Source organism: Tachypleus tridentatus, chromosome 13 (assembly GCF_004210375.1).
Source record: "Tachypleus tridentatus isolate NWPU-2018 chromosome 13, ASM421037v1, whole genome shotgun sequence".
Lineage (NCBI taxonomy): Eukaryota > Metazoa > Arthropoda > Merostomata > Xiphosura > Limulidae > Tachypleus > Tachypleus tridentatus.
In genome coordinates this window covers 237,296,948-237,315,351 of record NC_134837.1, presented here as the reverse complement: position 1 = coordinate 237,315,351, position 18,404 = coordinate 237,296,948, and the positions used below count along the sequence as shown (strand labels likewise).

General features: G+C 31.4%; 1 protein-coding gene across 9 annotated transcripts in view; it reads left to right on the top strand.

Moving 5' to 3' along the window:
- The window catches only part of LOC143237396 (PHD finger protein 14), a 90,113-nt gene extending 73,592 nt beyond the window's left edge, over window positions 1-16,521 (top strand). For 7 of the 9 annotated variants that reach the window (XM_076476609.1, XM_076476608.1, XM_076476613.1 and 4 more), the window contains exons 20-23: window positions 190-465; window positions 1,938-2,053; window positions 6,804-6,912; window positions 12,241-16,521. In XM_076476609.1, the coding sequence (XP_076332724.1) occupies window positions 190-465; window positions 1,938-2,053; window positions 6,804-6,912; window positions 12,241-12,312 (573 nt within the window). In that variant the 3' untranslated portion in view covers window positions 12,313-16,521. Of the gene's footprint in view, window positions 1-189; window positions 466-1,937; window positions 2,054-6,763; window positions 6,913-12,240 lie in introns of those variants that run through there. The other 2 variants (XM_076476615.1, XM_076476616.1) reach the window with 2 other exon arrangements.
- The last annotated feature ends 1,883 nt before the right edge of the window (window positions 16,522-18,404 follow it).

The following is an 18,404-nucleotide window of genomic DNA, read 5'->3' as shown; positions in this document are numbered from 1 at the left end:
ACTATGGATTTTGTACCAAGTGTAGAAGGGGTTTGTTATGAGTAGCAGTAGTTTCTGTGATGGCATAAGGGAACATTAGTGTGTTTAAGAGTATTTTCTTATCGCACATGAATGTAAATAAGTTAAATAATTGTATAAACTGTTGAAAAGTGTGACTGATTTCAACAGTTTTTGCTACAACTGCTTTAGGTAATGAGAAGAGGAAGACAGCAAAGACAGTTAAGAGTATCTGCTGATTCTGTGGACAGTTTTGCAGGAGAAGAGACTGAAACAAGCATGGATGTGTCAGACACAAAGGACTCCACACAAAGTGCAGAAGAAACTGAAAATACTGCTTCCAGCTCTCCTTCAAAACAAGTCTCAAAACAAAAATTAAATATTCGTCGTCGTCGAGGTGGTCTTCGAGTTTCAGCCAAAAGAAAAGCTGAAGTCCTTATGTCTGAAACTGAGGATAAGCTAGAGGAGGTTAGTTGTGAAATGAATATTCTGTGTTTCCAGTTTATTATTTCATGATGAGATACATGAGATTAACTTCATATAGGTAATCTTTATTAAATGGCTTTTTGTGTAAATTACTCAAGATTTATGATGTGTGTGTGGGGGAGTTAGATTATTTTAGGCTGGTAATGAAACACGTTTTATGAAATAAAATAAGAACAAACTGTTTCAGTTAAGATGAATTATTTTGCTGAATTATACACACATTTTTATCTTTGTTAAAATACTTAATTGCAAGCTTTTGGCCCTCTTTCTCAAGCATTCATCAGCTATTGTATAATACAGATGTGGCAAGTTTAAAATAGTGAATTATTGAACTACTGGGGTAACATGGCTCATTCATTCATTAGATTTGCTTTCAGTTTGTTGTTATTTGGAGATGAAATTGAACTTGTTCATTTGGAATAGAGTTCATTAAGTGTGATGGCTAGATTATTCATTTGATACCCTTTAAACCAGAAAGTGTTAAAACAGTTGAACATTGTGAGAGGGAGCACAGTATTATTGATCAGATGCACCTAATGGTTGTACAACTGTATTTCTATACCTCACAACATTCACAGTTACATGTCATAACCAATTTAAAACAAAAAAATGGAAATCAGTATAGATTTCTACCAAAATTATTAGTTTGTGAAATTTATGTTGGATCTAAGCCCTTTGCTGTTCAAATATATACATGTCTTGTATGTAAAATGATTTATTTCATAGGAAAATATTAATCCACATATTTGACTGCTGAAAATGAATTATTTGGTGGTAACAAGTCGAAGAAACTGTCATGCCATCCACTCAAGTTTACTCATGTTAGTTGTCTTGCCTATATTTCGACCCTTAAGAAACCAGTTTTTAAATTAACACCTTCATGCTAATTTATCCAGTTACTGCTTGTAAACATTGATTCTTACAATCAATGGTTGTTTTGAGCCAATATTTTAAAATAGTAGTTATCTTATTGCATTGTTGAAAAGTACTTAACCCTGTTCAGAACTCTAACTGTATTGGTGATCTGAAAGAAAGTCTAGATCCTACTAATCACAATTTGTAAGACTTGAAGCTGTTCTACAATGTCTTCTGTTACATTTGATCAGTTTCTAGCCAACCTATTTGTCACTATCGTAAAAGTAGGCTGTCTTTACAGTTTGTTGTGTATATTAGACAGAAATAAAACTTGCCTTATCCCTTTTTTTATCATTATTTTTAATTTGTTTATTTATAATTTAAGTAGCTTACTGAAATTTATAACTTAAAATTCATGTTGGTAACACATTTGGAATACAACATTAGAATAAGTTCCATTATTGAACTGAATAAAGAATATAAATTATCTGTTCTTGGACTTTAAAAATATATAATGGTATAGAATCTTTCACCCCCTTCTCAACTATACTGTTTTGATTTATTTTAACTATGAATTAAGAAAACAAACTATTTTTCAGCCTTTAAGGATAGTGACTAGACTTAGCTCAACACCTACTCGTAAAGCAGCAGAGAAAGACCTAAGAACTGACTGTGTTCGTTGTGGAGAATCTGGTAGCAACACCAACCTTGTGAGGTTTGTCTTTATTGCTGTATAGATGAATGAGGCAACATTCTTTGGTAATACAATGATGATAGGACAGTATTCTTGTTAATTCTTAGTTCATTAAACCATAATAGTTGTTTAATGTGGTAAAATGTAATGTAGATTTTAACTGTTAGTTGAGAGAATTATTTATATTTCATTTTTCCAGATTTTTGTTAATTATTTGTTTTCTAAATCACAATAATTTATAAGTGGACTTTGTATACTTGAATAAAAAGCTTAGGTTATTAAAATTGCTTGTATAAATATTTTTTTTAACAATAACTTTTAGGTATTGAAAGTCCAAAAAATATTTTGTTCTTGGGAATAGTTTTTTTTATATACTGATCTAGTTTCAACTTTTAAGTACTGAAAGTCCAAGAGACTTTTTTCTTCTTCTTGGAAATAGGAATAATTACCATAAATGGTCTTCACTTTTTATAGTGTCCTTCGTTTTTCTGAATAACTTTTCAAAAGTTCAATTTTAATGCATTCATGAGAAAGTAAGTTACAAATTTAAACAAAAAATGTTAAACTGTTAAATACAACTCATTGAGATTAGTTGAGAAAAAAAAATTGACAAAACAATGTTCATTGTGGAAACAACCTATCTAGGTGAGATTAACCAGTTGTACTTTGTGGTCATAGTAATCACAATATATTTTGTAAGGTCTTCTGTTAGTGTTCTGTTTCATGTTCAGTTGTAAACATATGATTATAAGTGTGTATAAGAGTGTTTGGTATGTGAGATGCAGTAAAAGCTTACACAACTGGATGGTTTTCTGCTTATCATACTAGGTTTTGTAGTATCATAGATTTATCAATCAGCTTGAGTAAATTGTATAATATATAGACAAAAGTACTCACCTCCAATTATGGAAAAAGTTTAAGTTAGCCTATCAATTGAGGGCCAAAGCTCTGATCTACTTGTATATTACCTACTGTGAAAAATAAATATTGAGCATTTCAGTTGTACTGAGAGCTGCTGAATAGTAACATGGTAAACCTAGGTTAAGCAGTAAGTACACAGGATCACCATATATGGTAAACCTACATTTTTATTCTTTCAATATCAAATTTTGAAATGTTTGTGATAGTCTGATTAATTCCTAACAAGTTAGTGCAGAATATCCTCCTTGTGAAATAAAATGCAACATCAATGTTATTCATGTTTGTCCTCCCATCAGTTCCCAAACATGCTCACCCTTTCAACCATGGGGGCATTATAATGTGATGGTCAGTCCAACTATTCATTGGTAAAAGAGTAGCCAAAGAGTTGGTGGTGAGTGGTGATGATTAGCTGCTTTTTTTCTAGTCTTACATTGCTAAATTGGGGACGACTAATGCAGATAGCCCAATTGTAGCTTTGCATGAAATTCAAAAACCAAATCAAATCTCCCATCAATTCCAAATTGATTTTGGAGACTTGCATTATCAACTTTTCAAATAGGAAAAAGATTAATGCTGAGACAGATACCACAGTTCATATTTATATTCATATATAAAATAACCTATTTAATCAAGTTTAAAAGGCCTGAGAATTCACATAGAGACTTAGACATAAAGGTAATTCATTTTATGCATTTAATTATTAAGAATAAGTTTGGATACACAAAGTATGATCAAGACTAGTGTTGAAATTTAACTAATTTATGGTTACATAATTAGGAAGATGTTTAAGAGTCCAATGCAAAACAAGCAAAGCTTTGTAGGTGATTTGATGTATTTTCTGATACACAAATTATATGATCATAATAACCAGATAAATCTGAACTATATTAAGTTAGTAATATGCATTAATCAACTTTTATGTTGTTTGTCCTTTCTTAAAGTACAATAACTTTTCTATCTCTCTCACATAAGTGAAGAATATGTTTGTGTGGATTGAAAAACATTTATATTTTCAGAGACCAATAAGTAGTGTATGTGTGTGAAACTATATTTTGCTCCTTAATAGGCACTGCTACAGCTGCAATACTAAGTTTTTAAGTAAGAATATCAAATCTGATCATACTCTATCATGTGAAAAATGCACTTGGAGTAATGCTGGAAGTATTGATAAATCTTGCTTGATGGGCTGAATAATTAGATTAATACACAAACATTTTCTTAATTAAAATGGTAGTGAAAAAAAACATCAGTTGTTTAGCTTCTCTCTCTCTCTCTCTCTTTTTAAGCTAACTTATTCTTGATTCTTCGGTTTGTTTTATAACAATAAATACGCTCTTATTAAATACTATTTTAACATTATTTATCAGTAAAGTTTCAGTTACTATAACACTGATAACTTTCATCTTCTTCAAAGCCACAACACTTTAACTTGGTTTTTTTTGTTTTAATAATTTAATCTAATGCAAAATTATTAAGAATTTAATTTGGAATGATAACTATTCTCCTTGGCCTTTAGTTGCATTGGTATTATAGCAGAAAATTCAGAAGAAATAATCATCATTTTGTCATGGCACTAACAGAAATGTTTTTAAATAATATAACTGAAAGCTTGGTTTAATCCATTTGGTGCGAGACCGTCATTTGCATGTTTCCTAGAATCTGTACACTGTTTTGTTTTAAATAAGCACAGTATAACAGCATGAGATGAGGACTATTATTTTGTTCAAGTAATTTTTATAAGGTTTTATTAGAGAAATATCTAATTATTTGGATAAAGTGCTTTTAGCTCTTCACTGTGTATAATTATGTATTGCATAATGTGTCATTCACAAGGTTGCTGGAAAGTTTTTAAAACAGTTTACTTATTAAGAAAATAAATATACTGTATATGCATTTATTATTATTAAAATGTCTTTTAATGTTTATATAGTATTCCTTTTGATCAAATTTATGTTGACCAAAGAGAGAAAACTGAGGAATGTTCTTTTCCAAGCACACACTGGTAAAGTTTTGAGGAAACTGATATGTTTAATGTTGGCAGTTTCCAGTGGCATATTTAGGTAGGGGCCAGAGGGAACTCAGCCCCAAGGCCCATGGTCTTAATGAGGACCTATTAATCATTTTATGTAAATTACATGAGATGTAGGGCCCACAAAAATTATTAGCCTCTGGGTTCCCACAACCTTAAGTACACCACTAGCTGTTTGTATTCTGTCTAACAAAACCTAAAGAATTGGTTCACTAAAGACATGCATGGATTCCATAAATCAAGTTTTCTTTTGGTAATTTTTATGTAACCAAAATATATATATTCTGGTGGCACTTAGGGACCATAAGCTTAACTTTCTAGACTGAATTACTCCATCTCTGTAACATGTTTAAATTAATTTACCATGTATTATGATATTCTTTTATGTTCAAGGCACCACCGATGAAAAATATTTTCCACAGTGTTTAAATTTCACAAAATTGGTTTTGTGCATTGAGTGTGAGAGAAATCAGTTGGAACTGTGGTGTCTGTGGTATTCTTGTTCTATAGTAACTTTCTTTTTATCATTTTTCATGAAGGCTTACAGAAACATTGTATATCTTTTATGATCAGTTGTACTATATGGACATATGATTGCATACTATTTAACAGTAAGTGTGTAATTTAAAACTAATATAGGCAATTTGACTTGAAATAAAACGTTGTATTTCAATGGAAAATAACTTCTTGGTTATATTGGAATGAAAAGCAAGTGATATGAATAATTTACATTTGTTGTTTTGAAATGGCTTCTTTTATGTTGTGACTGAAAAACTGGAGTCAGCTGTATCCTTTTAAATGCTTATACATGCAGATTTCAACTGTTAGATTATGAAGTGTACTACTGTTTTTGTTACAGTATTTCCTCCATGTTCTTATAAAGATGAAAAATTATTCAGAATATTTATTTATGAATAGTGGCTACTTGTTAGAGAAATTACGGTTGCAATTATGGTTACGAAAACTGATTTCTTGTGCAAACAGCTATTATAACCCTACATAAGACTTAATATAATTACAGAAACTGGCATAGTAAATCACCAGTAATTGTCAAGTTCATTCATCAGATACAATCGCAGATTGCAGTTTTTTTGTTATGCACTTAAATTACAATCTTACACAAAACATAAATCAATCATATAAAACTTTTTTTGTAAAAGACTACTCAAAAACTGTTTCATCCAATCATAACAGTGTTGATATAAGGAGCTCAAGTATTAAGTGAAATGAATTTTCACCAGTGGCATTCAACAAACAGTATTAGATGATCTGTTTTTTTTTACACAGGCTTCTTATTAGGAACCTGTAGTAGATCAGAAAAATTTGACTTAAATTATCAGTGTGATTGTGACATTATATCGCATCTATTATGAATCTTGTTCTGTAACTTGACATTATTATGACACGTTAAGCTTTTAACTGCAAAAGCTCTTAATTGACATTTTAAAATTTCTGTCCAATGAAATTTGCAGATATATACTTGCCAAACTAGTAATAAGTAATGCAAAAATTATATATTTTTATTATACAGTGAAATAATATTTAATAATCTTTGTTACAAATATTTAGCTTTGATTTAAATGTCTACATAATGGTATGTAAGCCCTTTTTGTATGTTCAAATTTTGTTATCTTTGTGTTACTTTATTTATTTTTTTTATAACTGTTTGCATGTAAAGAAAGGGTAAAGAATCCAGATTTTTAAAATTGATTTATTACTTTTTTATTATTACTTTGGTAGAGCTAGTTTGTTTTTTTGTTTGTTTTGTTTTGTTTTTTGAGTTGAACTTATGGGAGGTACTGTACATTGGGGCTGCTGTAGGTGTGATGAGTGCAAGAACTGCTTCCATTTCCACTGTCTGGTTCCTCCAGTGAAGAAATCCCCTAAACCAAGAGGCTACACCTGGTTTTGTGAGGACTGTGACCAAACTGTATGTATTTCAACCTGCTTCAGGACATTAAAAGGACAAACTATTTAATTTTAAGTTTGTTTGTTTTTCATTTCTTTTTCTTTTCATGGTTTTAATTTAAGGAAACCAAATCCATATAAAAGAATTGCTGATGCTCTATTAACTGGTTAATTGCAGAATATGTAAGATTTTTACACAGTGGATGACATCACAACTTTGTTTAATGGATTGATATTGTATGGTAAAAATTAAGCATTACTAGTCAGCTGATGAAATAGTCTATTTGAAGATGCGTATTTTTATGAAAAAGTAAGTGTTCTTTTACAGCAGATGGTGCTTTGTGAAATTGTATTTTATTGGTATTACTGCTGAATTGAGGGAATAAAAAAAAAAGTGGTTCAGAGTATTTATAACAATTTTTTGTAGCTGTTATTGTTTTACTTTTAATATATTTCATTAGCATTGATCAACATAAACAGATCTTCCAATATGGTACTTACCTCTCACAAGTTTAGTTATTGTTCCGTGCTGCCCTCTATATGCAAAAGCTTTCTTTATGCATGCCACAAGCCTTGTTAGAATGACTATATTCCAATGGTTTATCATGTAAATCATCATGTCATTTTTAAGTCAATAGTAGTATGACATGCTTGTGTGATGAGTGCGACTCCCTCTACCAAACCCTCACTTCTTGTTTGGTTTATCATGTAAATCATCATGTCATTTTAAGTCAATAGTAGTATGACATGCTTGTGTGATGAGTGCGACTCCTACCACCAAACCCTCACTTCTTGTTTGGTTTATCATGTAAATCATCATGTCATTTTTAAGTCAATAGTAGTATGACATGCTTGTGTGATGAGTGCGACTCCCTCTACCCTCCTCTACCAAACCCTCACTTCTTGTTTGGTTTATCATGTAAATCATCATGTCATTTTTAAGCCAATAGTAGTATGACATGCTTGTGTGATGAGTGCGACTCCCTCTACCCTCCTCTACCAAACCCTCACTTCTTGTTTGGTTTATCATGTAAATCATCATGTCATTTTTAAGTCAATAGTAGTATGACATGCTTGTGTGATGAGTGCGACTCCCTCTACCAAACCCTCACTTCTTGTTTGGTTTATCATGTAAATCATCATGTCATTTTTAAGTCAATAGTAGTATGACATGCTTGTGTGATGAGTGCGACTCCCTCTACCAAACCCTCACTTCTTGTTTGGCAGCACTTGAGTTTAGATGTATGTTGTGTTTTTAGTGCTTCTAGTGTGACAAACAATTTTTTTAGCATAAATGGTTCCTTTTGGAGTTCTAAATATGGAGGCTTTTAATATGTCCTGCTCTTCCAGATTGGGATATAATTGTGGTCTTCCATGCCCTCCTTTTGAACCACTTTTCTTGTGCTCCTTATTTCATCTGCCTCTTAAAACATATTTCCTTCTTTTCTTTGCCTGACATTCATTGGTAAAAAAAAAATTAGCCCATGAATTGGCAGTGGGTGGTGAAGACTAGCTGCCTTCCCTCTAGTCTTACACTGCTAAATTAGGGATGACTAGTGTAGATAGCCCTTATGTAGCTTTACGTGAAATTCAAAACAAAACTTTGCCTGTTAATGTCAATGGTCTGATTTGTTTGCCATTGACATTTCATATACCCTTTACCATACCTGTTTTCTCCTTTATTTCTACCATTTCTTTCTCCATAAGAAAGCTTGGAAGGGATGTCCATCCTTTTCTCTTATTTCCCTTACTCATATGTATCTCAGAATGACTAGTATGGGTATTAACACTTACTGATAAGGAGAGAACAACATTTCGACCTTCCTAGGTCATCTTCAGGTTAAGAAAGATTTTGAACATGACTGTTGCTGGACACACGTCCTAGGGATGAGAGTATAAACAGGTACAGGATTGTAGGGAGCATTGTAGGTGGTTGTTAGGTTATTAATTAGAGTAGGTATATAATGGTGTTCCTTTATATTGGTTTATTTTCGGTTTCAGTTGCTGTATAAGTAGGGCTTCTTTGACTTTGCATTGGTTTATATTTGTTTCCTTACTTAATGTCTAGGTTTTTCTATGGTTATGTTGTGTTTATTTAATGTGCAGTGTTCATAAACATGTGAAGGTGTTATTTTGTGTTCTGTGAATCTTGTTTCCATTTTTTTGCTTGTTTCTCCAATACAGAAGTTGTGGCAGTTGTTGCATTGTACTTTAGAAATAATGTTGGTGTTGTGTTTGTCAGTGTCGTTTTTACATAGTATGGACTTGAGTGTTATACCTGGTTTTTGACTAAATTTGGTGTTTACTGGAATGCTATCTTTTGTTTTAAGTTTTTTCCAAAGGTTGGTTATTTTTTTGCTGATGTCAGGAACATATGATGTGCAGCAGTATAAGGTTTTGTAGTTTGTTGTGTGTTGGGATTTATTGTTGTTTGTTTGTTGTTGGTCTAGATATTTGCGTATAGTTTTTTCCAAGTTGTTTTGAGGAAATTTGTTGATGAAGTGTTGTTTAATTTTGTTGACTTGTTAATTTTATCGGGTGAGCATAGTTTTGTGACTGTGTTTTATTTGATTTCTTAATTTGTTTTGTTTCATGTGCTGAGTCCCAGGGAATGTTTAATCCACTATGGGTGATTTTTCTGTAATTTCTGTTTTGAATTGTGTATCAGTTCTTGTGATCTTGAGATTAAGAAATGCTATTTGGTTATTTTTTTTTTCCTGTTCACAGGTGAACTTAATGTTAGGTGTATAGAGTTAAGGCAATTGAAAAAAACAAAGTGTGTGTTCTGTAGATGTGAATCCAGCAATTGTATCATCAACATACCTATACCAGTATAGTGGTGGGTGTAAGGCTGAATTGATTATTTGTGATTCAATCTGTGTCATAAAAATGTTGGCTAGAAATGGTGACACGGGATTCCCCTTACACAGGTCATTTATTTGTAGGTGGTTTTGGTGGTAGTGAATTCTATATGGGTTTCTGATTGGTTGCTGGGGTTGTGTATCAATGGATTGGGTTCTTGAATATAAATTTTTAAAGCTATCTTGCAGGCTTGAGTTGTTGGGACTTCTGTGAAGAGAGAGATTACGTCAAAACTGCCCATTAAGGCTTTATGATTTAGTTGATTAAGAATATACTTAAAGTTAAGAGTGTTTGTAAACGGAACTGGCTGATGTTGCATATTTAGAAAATACCCATGTTATATATTTATCACAGTTGTAGTTAAAAGATTCATAGGTTGACATTATGGGTTGCAGTGGACAGTGAGGTTTGGGGGTACCATATAGTTGTGGTGTGCATGTGTTGGTCTTTTGTAGGTAAAAATAAATGTTTTCTGCGGTTATCTTGGTTTTTTCATTTGTTGTTGTATTTTGTTTAATTGGTTTTCACATGTTATATTCCATTTTTACCCTATATCAGAATCAGAATGACTTCTGTGTCTGATCAGGGAGCTTCATTGTTATATTGCACATACTGCATGTTTTGGAGTATGTGCAACCTACTTTTTATCCTTTGGCAATTCTCCTCTCTTCATGACCTTTCATCTCCTACCCTTATGAATGGGGCTTGCCTTTTGGTTCATTTGACCTGTTCTTCCCTGTCTTCTTCCTGCCATACCTTTCTCCATGTGTTGTTCCATCATATCTGATCTCTCACCTTTTCCTTCACTTCTTCTCTTTGTCTTGCAATGGAGGAGATTTTAGAATTTGACATGTGGACCACTCCTAGTACGTTGATCCTACTATTGTCCTCATATCACTTTCATCTGCATTGGGGTTAATCTTCTGCTTGTGACCATTCTCCAGACTTTGGTGTGCCTTTAACTGGTATGCTTTTTTTTTTTTCGGAAAGCTTTTCTCTCCCATTTTTATCACATGGTTTCCACTCTGTGGTAAGTGCTGCCTGACCAGGTGTTCTTTAAATTTAAATCTCCACTGTTGGTCATGTTAACTTGTGCTGTCTTTCATCTATAGTTTAGCATACTTACGATAGAGATTAAATGTTCCACAAGATCACTTAATGGTTAATTACCTCACAATAATTTGCTTCATGAACATGCTCCTTCCAAACAGTACTACCCATAAATTACATGGGAATGCTGCCCATCTCTGCCATGCCTTGAGTGAATAACTTCATATGGTCTGCTTTTCAAAATATGGTTTCATGGTCACCCATTTTATTGTCTCCAGCAATGATGTTCCTCTGGGTTTTTCATTGCATTGTTACCCTCTTTTCTTTAGTGGAGTATAAGAGTCCTTGCCACTTCCAGGTCCAATCCACTGGAGTGGTTGACCACAAAAGCACACTTCTGTATGCAATTCCACAAGAACAAGGTTGGAACTATTCAATTGTGATTAGGGTGGTGGTGGTGTTCTGCTGATGGCACACATAAAGAAAATGTTTGCACATAAAGAACAGCACTGAAGGAGAATAGGTAATCTTATGAGCAAAAGTAAGTACTTATTGGAAATAAATTTTCAGTATAGGAAAATTATAACTTTGAAAAATAATAGAGGTTTCTGAACATTCATTCTCATATTCAAGCTAGTATTCATTTAAACATTTTTTTCAGCGAGAATTTTGTTTTGGAAAAAAAAATGAGTTGTCAAATTCAGAAATGCTACTCTGTTAAAAATCAGAGTAGTGCAAAATTTTACAATTAAGAGTGTAGAGCTTTAACACTGTTTAATTTTCTTCAAGCCTAAAGGCTACTTAACATTGACACAGGTTTTTAGTGATTTTAAAATTGGCTTGAAAATTGCTGAGAAAAGCTTATGGCATATTGGATATTGTTTATATTATAAAAATGTTGGTGAAACCATTCAGAATTTTGTTTCACATTTGTCAGTTCATCTGCTTTTGTGTAAATTTATGATCTCTCACTCTTTCATCTGAGCATTTGATAAATAGACAAGACCAATCAATATTGATTATTATATAAAGAATTCAGAATGAAATGGTACATTCCCAATTTAGTAAGTTCTTTTTTCCCCTAGAATTCCAAAGGTAGACAAAAGGATGTGGAAATTTCATGACAAACATCCATTCTCAGAAAGAATTGTTTGGGCTAAGAAATTGTTTCATTATTGTTTTGGTGTTCTTGTTTCAGTCTTTAAAATAATTCCTCAAATTCATATCCATAATTATGTTCATTTATAGAGTTAAATTGTAAATTTTTTTTGTTTTTTTTTTGTTTTTCCATATGAAAAACAAAAGTTACAATGTTTATGTATTTAATAGTTGTTTATACAAAAGGTGCACTCTACTGACTGTTCCCATTTGATGGTAGTTAATATATTGTTTAATGTCAGTTAACTAAAAAATGGTTGTATCTCTTGTGATATTCTAGGAAGGACAAGAAGGATCTAACCATGTAACAGAAGAAACCAAGACAAAAGTAGAGATTGAAACATCAACTTAACAAATAGTAACAAATGAATTGAAAAGAGAAAAAAATTAAAATGGACCAGAATGACTCCTTTTGAGATTAATAATTATTTTAAAAGTTTTTACAAATACAGGATGTTTTTAGTTTTGTAGTGGCTTACCTTGGGATGCAAGCAATTCACTTTCTGCTTTTGAAATGCTGTGAGACTTTGTTAAGACAAAGCAAAGAAGTCCAGTGGAAACTTACAGCGTTTTTGTTTTTATTACTGCACATCATAATCACCCATTTATAAATCTAGTCAACTCAGTTAAGTTACATCGCTCAGTCATATGTTAAAACAGTGTTAGATAAAATAAAGACCATATTGCCCTTACACTGCAGAGATATTCTTTTGATTAAGACAGTAGAAAGAAGTGAATACATGTCTTTGAGATTGACTATTTGGTTAAGAATAACTCCATGAGCCACTATCACTTTGTAGCAACTTAGCTAATCAAAATTTGGTATGGGCTGGAAATTTTGGACAACTGAGATGCAGTAGAATTTGTGGATTTTAATGGGTGATGTGTAAGTTTGCTTAAATATACAAAAACTGAAGTCCTAAATTTGTATACTCTTTTTGGATACTTTTCTTGTTAGCAAAAAGATCTAATAACACAATTCATGTGTGTGTTGTTTGTTCAGTGAATGAATGTGTTCATTTTCCATGCATATCATGGAAGTAATAGACAAACTGGTTTTATATATACACTGTTTAGTTTACTCAACAGAAAAAAGAAACGTGTATGCATTGTATGATAACAAAAAAAATATTAATTGTTGTTGAATGTAGCCATTCCATTGTATGTAAACGTTCAATCTGCATAAATGTTTTAGTGGTTTCATATTTTTTAATTAGTGTTTCATTACTGATTTGTTTGCAAAATTAGTTTATGCAAATACATACTGAACATAATCGCTTAAGAAATACTGTAGGATCAAAGCGTATTAAACGAAATAGAGACAACATGAGGTTTGAATTTTGCACACTTTTAAACACAACATTTCGGATATGTTAACAGTTTTTGTTTTAGTACATGTAGCATGACTGATTAACAGTATTATTTCGGTATAATATATACAGTTTTTGTTCATGCTATAGTTTATTATTCGTACATAGGGTTTTAGAAATATCAAAATCTGGTTTTTGTAAGTCTGCTAGCTTAAATTTTGATGTTTTTAAGGAATGTTAAATGTTTCCTTTTTTCTAAGACATGCTACGTACAACACTTTTTCATAGGATGTGTAAATGCATATCTTGTTTTCTACATTTGTGTAAAGCTTTGAAGTCATGTGGCTTCAGTTTAAACAGATGTTGAAATATCAGAAAATTTTGAATTTCATGATGAGTATAAATAATGTGTATTAGTGGATATTTGGAAAAAGAATTTGAGGTAATTGATTTTTTGTTTCTTGTACCAGAAACAAAATTTATAACAGGTATTTGTATGTTTTTTTTTCTTATCAAAGGCATTCTTATCCATTGCTGTGTAGAAAATATATATAGTTTCACTATAATTTAACTTGCAGTTTTTTATTATTGTTTGAAAACCAATTTATTGAAGGAAAATGTTTTGCAGTTGCAGTAAGTATCTCTTGAACTTTTAACAGAATAAAAATTGTTTTATTGAACTTTTTTTTAACAATGTTAAGCAAGTAGTTTAAGTTTGTTTAATCTGTGTTAGTTTTGATTTAGACATTTATTTGAAAGTGAACAGCTACAAAACAAAACTCCGGGTTGGAAAAGGGTTTACAATTAATACTGTGTGTTGCTGAGTGCTATTCCAATAATAGTAAATGTATAGTAATAATTATGTTGTTCTTTATTAAAAATTTACATGAATAAGCTATACTTTATATACATTTTATCAGTATGTACCAAAATTTTAAAAACGTATAGTATTCTATACATTTAATCAGACACCTTGATAATTGTTTATCAAGTTATTTAATTTATAAAACTTTGGTGTCATTTAAAAATGTCTTGTGGTAAGAATAAAATAGAACTTGTACAAAAATCTTTTGCACTGATACAAATTGAATGTATCTTTATATTCATAACGATAGAAATTATAAAATGATTTTAATTATTTTATAAAGATAATCATAATGTTCAAATATTAATCATTAAATACACAATTAAAGTTCAATAGCTTGCTTACTATTTGGGTAACTTTAGCTTTTATCATTTATAAAAATAGTTTTTACGTGAGAAGGGATAATTTTAGCTTGGATAAAGAAACCACGTTTGTTTGTTTTTTCGACTTTTGGAAGTCTTAAGCCTAATAACATATGACTGATAAAGGTTGAACATTTTAAAATAAAAATGTTTATCACAAAAATAACTCAATCAGCTTGTAGGATTTAACTTTTTTAACAACAACATTGTTTCAGATTGCAGGTTCAGATGTTATTAAAATTTGATTAGAATATAAAACTTTCCTACAAGAAAAATTCATTAACACAATGTAATGTGCCTTCAAATGTATAAATACCAATTGTTCGTCAGCTATCATGAATTTTATTATTAACTATAGAAAAATATTTTTTCACTTTTTTCAGTTTTGTTTTTACAATACTTTGATGTTATTTTTCAGTTACTGTTTTGATTTGGGAATGAGGAAAGCCACTAAAACATTTGTGACCATGACTATAAAAAATACAAATACCAGCAGTAACCCTAAACATCGATTCAATTTTTAGTTTATTGGTTTTCCAAGAACTTGATAGTTTCCTGTTTTTTACGGTAAAGTTTGAATTTTGTGTTTTAAAGTGAAACTGTACCATTAAATGCATTCACGGGCTCGAATCTTGGAGGTGGTTCAGTTTTTACTCTCAGAAAATATTCTCAGTGGCTCAGCGGTTTATTATGCTAAAAACCGGATTTTAATAACTTATTTTGAAGTTTTGTGCTTAACAAGAAGAAAACTTAAAAAAAAATTAAATAAAAAAAATACCGAGATCTACTTTTGCCGTTAATGTTTGAAACGATAAATAACTTGAAACGTAACACTTTAAAAATCGTCAGTGTTTAACATATATGGAGATGTATTTTGTGTATCCTAGTAATTATAATGGAATGCCATATGAAGTTGTGGACGAGTTTTCAGTAGTGGTTTGTATTAACATATAAACGAAATTGTATTCAATTATGGATCTGAAAATAGTAATAAAAACTAAAACTGGCACTGAAGAAGAGTAGACAGGCTGCAGCAGTACAGATTGCATTGTAAGTGGAACCAGTTAACTAGTTATTACACGTCTATCATTAAAATGGTGATAACCTGATCTACAAAGCGGAAATAGTTTGAGTTTAATGTTTGATTAACATTTTAATGTTTCAATAAATAACCTTTGTATTTATATAAAGTTGTTATATGTTGACGTGTTTCTGTGTGTGTTGTACGATATGTTAAGTGTATGAAACATGAAAATTTAAACATGAATTGATTGATATTTAATGTACAAACTTTTTAAATTCTACAAAAATTAATGGATATTGTATTACTCAATTCCAAATAACGTGTGAAGTTCAGTAACTGACGTTTCAACATATTCCATTACTTCGATATAAAACGAATAAACCAATCAGTACTAAGATTTTTGTTTGGAATTTTACTGCATTTTTTCTGTCAGTTTCGGGTATGTTGGCTAATTAGTTTCTGTAAATTTTACCACTTATATGAATAGAGCCAAAGTTACTTTTTATATTACGGTATATAGCAACTCAATTTTTTTTTTTTAATTTTATAGTTTAACAGCTGTTTATTGTTCGCGAAAATTTCTTATTCTACAACATAATTCTTTTAAGCAGTTGTACTTGTGTCAGTTGAGGACATTTATACGTAATTAACCACATTCATTTTGTTCTGATTTTTTTATTGAATTTTATTAGCTTAAATAAGTTTTTTTTAAATTTTATTTTATTATTGTGCATTAAACGACGAGTCTGTAAAGTGCAGATCAGACAGATAGGACGTTGAAATTGTGGTGGTTGTGCTTGTGTGTTATATAAAACATGAAATGACATGGTCAGTGTTTTTTTTCGTAACTTTTCTTGTAAAATGTCCATAATATATCAGGAAAAGAAGTATTTGGACTTGTGTGAAAACAATATTTGTTACCTCAGTGTGAAAATGTATGAATGTTGTCTGAAATTTTAACGGACTTGTGAAGTAAAGGCTAATAAAATAATATTGAAACTGATTTTCTTGATTAGATTATCTTGATATATTCGAAACCCTACTTACTTTCCAACACAACTACTTTACGATCCTCGCGAACAGTAAACTTAAGTAGTAACGAGTGTACTTAAGGCAATTTAAGTATACTGATAACCAACAGATAAGTTTAAAATATCCACAAAATGTAGATTTCCGAAATATAATTCAAAGAATGAATTGGGTGGGGATAGTAAAAAAAATTGTTGTTTTAGCAAGCGCTCAAAAGTTAATGAAGCATTTAAAATCATTAGGACTAAACTAAAAACAGAAACGCGTGAACTGTATATATTTTTCTTTCCATGTTTCTTTTAACTAGCTCATTTGATTCAATATAAGAGGTGTGTGAAAATTTGGTTTCAAGTCTCCTGCCAATCGCTGCCCAAGATGCCTTTTTTTCAATTCCAGAACTCGTCAATTAAAGTGTTTACCACCTGGGTGGACTTCATTGTGCTTGAACCAATGGCTGAAGCTGGAAAAATTCTAAATGTGCACAGGTTATATAGGATGGAGTAAAGTTACAGAAATTTGTAGATAGTTCACTTTTATAGTAGTATTAACCCTTTGTACGATAACCTATAATCTGCTGATTACTAACATATTTTTTTTCGAAATAACATGTTACAACCTTTTGAGATGGATTCCTTTCTCTTCCAGGTATGGACACAGCTAACTTCATACAACCTTCCATAAGATAATCCGTTTTGCATGTAACCTTCATCTGAGTAAAAGGATTAATGTGTTTATGATCTTTCAATATCTGACTTGCAAGAATGAATTAACAGAATGCACAGCACATGCATAGAAAATTTTGGAATATGCCTTATATTTTAAACTATTTGAGGAAGAGTGCAATTTCAACTGCAACCCTTGTTTTAGGGCTCGGCATGACTAGGATGCTCAACTCACAATCTGAGGGTCGCTGGTTCAAATCCCAACAAGCACGACCTTTCAGCTGTATGGGCGTGATGATGTAATAGAAAATTCCATTATTCGTTGGTAAGAGAATTGGCAGTGGGTGGTGATGACTAGCAACTTTCCCTCTAGTCTATCGCTGCTAAAATAGGGACGGCTAGTGCAGATAAGATAGGCCTCATGTAGCGTTGCGGGAAATTGAAAAACTTTATTTCAGGTTATTCCCACAACGTTAAAACTATCTTAATTGAATGGTACTTCAATTACAGATTAGTTATAATAATCTTTCTTAACTGAGGCCATGCCACCCACACACAAATTCCAACAACCATGAGGTAAATAAAAATGTAATTTATCAAAATCAACAATCGTGAAATAAAACTACGACAGCAAGCCAGATAATTAGAATATCGTTTAAGCATATTACACCAAGAAAGCAAAAGTAAAACACAAAAAATACATCGTTAACCAGAGGAAATGAATAAAAAATTAAGTGTATGAAAGTTAAAATTAAATGCATATACCTGAGAATTGAGTTTTACTACTGATGCGAGTTTTTCAGGACCTTCCTCCATGATTTGACTGTTCTTTAAAATGCGCCTTCAGAATAAACTAATTTGTTCTTGCCTATGTCCAGTATGCTAGTGCATAATGGACCATAGGTAGAATATAAAGTCAGCGCGTCAACGGTATGTCGTTTGATTCACAGATTTTCTGAGAGGCTCGAGGACTCGTCACTTTACAAGTTTAAATCTTTACGAAGAGATTTTAGTGGGAATAGGTATTGTAACTATCAATTAGCCATGAAGTAGGGTGACAAGAAAAAAGTTTGACCATCTGGAATTATCTTTCGGACCTCTTAGGGCTTTTAAAGGTTAAAAAACTACCATAGATCGAATCGGATACATCGTCAGTGATACCACTTTGCAACAAAGATGAGTAATTCAAGTG